The 5,020-nt window shown below is 50.2% G+C and overlaps 1 protein-coding gene across 1 annotated transcript; it reads right to left on the bottom strand.

Annotated features, from left to right (window-relative positions):
• Positions 1-915: 915 nt before the first annotated feature.
• On the bottom strand, positions 916-1,389 carry LOC148914866 (uncharacterized). The gene has a single exon (XM_089043321.1). The coding sequence runs from the start codon at positions 1,387-1,389 to the stop codon at positions 916-918; it is 474 nt and encodes a 157-aa protein (XP_088899447.1).
• Positions 1,390-5,020: the final 3,631 nt, after the last annotated feature.

Genomic DNA, 5,020 nt, shown 5'->3' with positions numbered 1-5,020 from the left:
TTTAGAGCCTTCTCGGCGAGTGACCTCCTCAGAGTGGTTGCCACACTCGCCGTCGTGAATTTTGCAGAGGACCTTAAGTGTTTGAGGGTATTTTATACTGGTAAGGTGAGGGCCGAGTATGATCTGTGGATGAGCTTGTTGTCGCGCATGTAGTATCTCGCGGCCTTCTCTGGACCTTCCTAGCTTCGGACTTGTCCGGTGGCAGGTTTCCATTCACTAAGTAGTCAATGATGGGGTCTTGCCAGCTGTGGTCCTCGTCAATTTGCATGGTGTCGATTGGCTTTATTTCTTCAATGCTTGGTCGGTCAAGGTGTTCGACCGGGATGAAGCGTCTGAGTTGGGTATCCGGCGCTAACCCTAGGTCTGGCTAGTGCATCTGCATGCGCGTTCTGTGCCCGGGGTACTTATTGGATGGTGAAGGAAGGAAATGCCTTCAATAGCTCCTGGACTTTGTTAAGGTACAAGATCATCCTTGGGTGCTTCGCCATGTATTCACCTGACGCTTGATTCGCGATCAGCTGGGAATTTGAGTAGATGGCTAGCTTCTTAATTGCGAGTTCCTTCGCAGCTTGAGCCGTGACGATGCCTCATATTCTGCCTCGTTGTTTGAGGGAAGCCAAGTGTGATAGTTTGTTCCAACAAGGTTCCATCAGGGGTGATGATGACGACACCCGCTCCAGCTCCTTTTTGGTTTGATGCTCCGTCTACCCACAATTGCCACGTGTCTCTAAGTTGGCTAGGTCCTGTGGAGGTCCCGTCTGCTCTTGAACTTTCCTTATTTTTGTTGACTAATTTCTCTTCTTTGGCTGATGGGGTGAACTCTACCACGAAGTCTGCTAAAGCCTGGGCTTTTATTGCGACTTTGGCCTAGTAGAGGAGGTCATATTGGCTTAGCTCTATAGCCCACTTTATGAGTCACCGAGAAGCGTCGGTGTGAAGGATTGATCTCAAAGGAAAGTCGGTCATGACGATGACTCGATGAGCTTGGTAGTAGGGTCGTAGCTTTCTCATGAAACTACAAAAGCTAAAATGAGTTTCTCCAATTTTGGGTAACGAGTCTACATATATGAGAGCTTTTGACGTGTAGAATCTTTGGATGTTGGGCCCACTCTTCTCGAATGAGAGCCGGATCATTCTTGAGTTGGACACCGCCAGTACGAACAAGTCCTCACCAGGGACTAGCTTTGAAAGCAGGGGAGGTGAAGTGAGATAAGTCTTCAAACTCTGGAAAGCTACTTCGCACTCCTCATCCCATTTGTCTCTTTGTCCTTTCTTCAAAGCTTTGAAGAATGGTTTGCACTTGTCGGTTGATCTCGAGAGGAATCGGTTGAGGGCCACTACTCTGCCCATCAGACTTTGTATTTCCTTCATTGTGGAAGGCGACTTCATCTTAAGAATGGCTTTGATTTGACATGGGTGTGCCTCGATTTCTCTTTGTGTGACTAAGTATCCCAAGAATCGACCGGAGGATACACCAAACGTGCATTTACTTGGGTTCAACTTCATGCGATACTAGCGGAGCAGGCTGAATGCCTCGGCGAGGTTTTTGAGGTGATCTGCACGTTTTGGGGCCTTGACCAGCATGTCGTCCACGTATACCTCCATAGTTTTGCCGATTTGCTCCTTGAAGATTTTATTCACTAGCCTTTGGTAGGTTGCTCGGCATTCTTAGCCCAAAGGGCATGACCTTAGCATGTGATGGGTCCCTCTCTCGATGATGAAAGAAGTTTTCACCTTATCATCCGTGTGCATCAAGATTTGGTTATAGCCGGAGTAGCGTCCATGAAAGCTGATTGCAAGTGGAATCCACGAGTTGGTCTATTCTCGGCAATGGGAAGTTGTCTTTTGGGCATGCTTTGTTGAGTTCAGTGTAATCGACGCAGACTCTCCACTTGCCCTTCTCTTGTTTTGCCACTAGAACAACGTTGGCAAGCCACTATGAGTAGGAGACCTCTTCAATAAAGCCGGCAGCTAGGAGTTTGTCAATCTTGGCCCGATGATAGCGACTCGCTCGGGTGCGGTTGCGTCTCTTCTGCGCCAGCTTGCGGGTAAGGTTGACATGGAGTCGGTGATGATGATTTTTAGTCGATGCAGGCATGTCCGGCGACAACCATACGAACATATCTTTGTTATTCGGAGGAAGGTAGTAAGCTACATCTTCTCGTGCAGGCTTAGGAGAGAGCCGATCCGTGCTTTTTTGTCTGGTGATCAGGATCCAAGGGTATTAACTCGACGTCTTCCTCAAAGTTTCCATCCTTCTTCAAGAAAGACCTCAGGACGGATTTCCTCGGCTTGGTCCTGACGCTTTGATTGCTATAAGATAGCAAGATTCGGTTGTTCAACTTCCTTCGGATCTGCACTGGCTCACAGGGAGGAATTGCGCTTGTTTGCTTTTCTTTAGCCCTTGGGCGGAGCATTTTCGCCATTGCACGATGGTCGCATTGATTTGGCCGACACCGCCCCGAGGATTAGGTACCAATTTTCGATGTGTGGCGAGGTGATGGCGTTGATCTTGCCAATCCATGGCCTCGCCCGAATGTCGTTGTAGGGTGAAACCTCATCAATGACCATGAATGTTTGCAAGCGGACTACGGTGATGAGTAGGACGTCGAGGTCTATCATGCCCACGGTAACCGTTGTTGCACCATTAAAGCCGGTCAGTGATCCGGCTGATTTGTTAATTTTGCCTCAAGCCCATCGCTAGATGACAGCAGTAGGATATTGTTCTGCGCCTCGTCTGCATGGATTCTCGACCATAGCCTGTGCGATTTGAATGCTAATGACAAGGGCATCATTATGTGGCATGTCGAGGCCCATCGATCTTTCTTTTGGAAGTCGATTACAGGATCGTCTTTTGCTGGTAAAAGGCCAGTCGAGACTTGGAAGATCATAGTGGCCTGTTTGATCTTCCTCTTCTTTTCCTTGCTGGTCACCCGACTCCTTGGCGTCGGCTAGGATTGTGTTAATCCTTATGACCTTCTGGGGTGGTTCCTTGGCGGTGTCTCGATCTTCAATTGATCGTTGGATGGCCTGCTTCACGATGAACTCCGTGCAGTGACCTTTTCTCACGAGTTCTTCAAGGTGTTCTTTCCAAGCGAGGCAGTTGTTGGTAGTGTGCTCGTGTGTCCCATGGAAAGCACAGTATTTGCTAGTATCCCCTCTTGTCTGGATCTCCTTTCAAAGGTGGCAGTCTTCTTACCCAAGATTTGTTATTCACTTGGGCTAAGATTTAATGTATGGGGATGGTGAACTTGGTGTAGTTCTCTCCTGCTGTAGCGTCTCCTTGTGGGTGGGACCTGCGCTTATCCTTATTCTTGTTGCTAAATCCATCGCTTCTTTGATCTGCCCGCTTAGTCGGTTGATCTTCTGCTAGTAGACTTTTTGCTGCGATTCAATCGCCATCCTAGAGCGCGTGAGCGTTCCGCGCCGTGTAGACCTCCGCAGTCGGCTAGGAGTGATAGTGCCGCGGTACAAGTCGTGTTGGTGGAAGGCCTTTCTTGAAAGCGGATGCGCGATTCGGTTGTCGCATCCTACAATGTTGGCCTTTTTGCTTTGAATCTCTTGATGTAATCTCGAAGGATTCATCGGACTTCTTCGCAGGTTATGCAGTGGTCAGGATTTTTCTGATTGTTCGGAAGAGGTGTACTCTTTGGTGAAGACGTAAGCCAACTCCTTGAAGTTGTTGATCGACCCAGATGGTACGATGTGGAACCAATCTTGGGCTTCTCCTCGCAAGGTCACTACGAATACCTTGCACATCAACGCGTCGTCGGCCTTGTGGAGGATCATGACACTTTTAAAGTGTTTTAGGTGGCTCTCGGGATCGGAATCCCTTTTGAAATGGGTAAACGAATGAGTTGAGAACCGCCGGGGAGCGACTTGCTCGATTTCGACCGTGAAAGGTGTGGAGTTTGCCAGTCGATCTCCTTACGTAGTACATCTTGAAATTCCCGCCGATCTTCAAGTCTCGAAGTCGGTCATTCACAAGCTTTTCTCGTCCTCCACACACATTGCTGGTCGGTCTCGTTGGCGGACGCTAATTGACCTCCTCCAGGGTCCGCGAGGGTCGACCTTTCGTCTGCGCGCCTAGGCAGCGTGTTGGTGGATGCGCTTGCGAGAGATTCTCCGTAGCTTGTCAACGAGAACCGTCTCTTCGAGAGTGAGCAGCGGAGCATCTTTCCTCGTGGTCCTCATTGTGAGGATTATCCGGTTGACCACCCTAGGGACCTAGCCTCTCGTGAATGCTCCTCTGCGAGTGGACAGTTGAGCGTCTTTCTTCACGATCCTTGTTGTGATGGTTGTCTGGTTGATCTCCCTAGGGGCCTAGCCTTTGAAGTACATTTCCCTGCGGGCCCAAGCGGAGGTGGGACGTCAAGTCGTAGGCCTAGCCTCTCGCGCATGTTGTTCCTCAAACTTAATCTGCTCCGAGTGGGGCTCGCAAATGCTTGTGACATGTCGGTAGGCCGATCAAGTTGTTGTCCTCGCCTTGTCTGCGCACTCTGCTCGACCTGCTGGGTACCCGTTGAGCTGCCTGCCGGTGCGTTCGTCCATCCTTCTCTCTTCCCCCAGTTGTCCAAGGCCAAGGTTTTGAGCCAAGCTGATTTGGTGGAGGAATTGCCTCATCAGATCGCTTTGGTCATCCATTCTCTGAGCTAGCTGGTCAACTCTCAGACTAAGGTCTGCTTGATTTCGTGGATCGAGAGGAGAGAAGTGTGTGGAGCCCAATTGCACACGGGCTAGGGTTTCATTGGAGGTGTGCGTAGGAGCGTTTGTCGAGCATGGAGGCAATGGAGGGAACGCTTGAAGTTGCTCCAAGACCGGGCCTAAGTCGGCGGTGGTAACAAGCCCACCTTGATGAGAGGTTCCACCATGTTTGGACGGCGGTGGCCGGTGCGGTGGTGAGAGGTGGTGGTGCCACCATGTTGATTGTGGGACCGTGGGTGGAGTGGCTTTGGGCCGTTGCGGATTTAGCCATTGCGGCGGTTTTGCCTCTCGTCTTCATGCTTCCAACCATGGTTGT

This window comes from Prunus mume, linkage group LG8, assembly GCF_029339155.1.
Source record: "Prunus mume cultivar Tortuosa linkage group LG8, ASM2933915v1, whole genome shotgun sequence".
Classification (NCBI taxonomy): Eukaryota; Viridiplantae; Streptophyta; class Magnoliopsida; order Rosales; family Rosaceae; genus Prunus; species Prunus mume.
Note: the sequence above shows the minus strand (reverse complement) of the source record. Positions and strands in the feature narration are given on the sequence as shown.

Coding starts and splice junctions, on each gene's coding strand:
- LOC148914866 (XM_089043321.1), bottom strand. CDS start 1,389: ATGAAGTCGCCTTCCACAATGAAGGAAATACAAAGTCTGATGGGCAGA.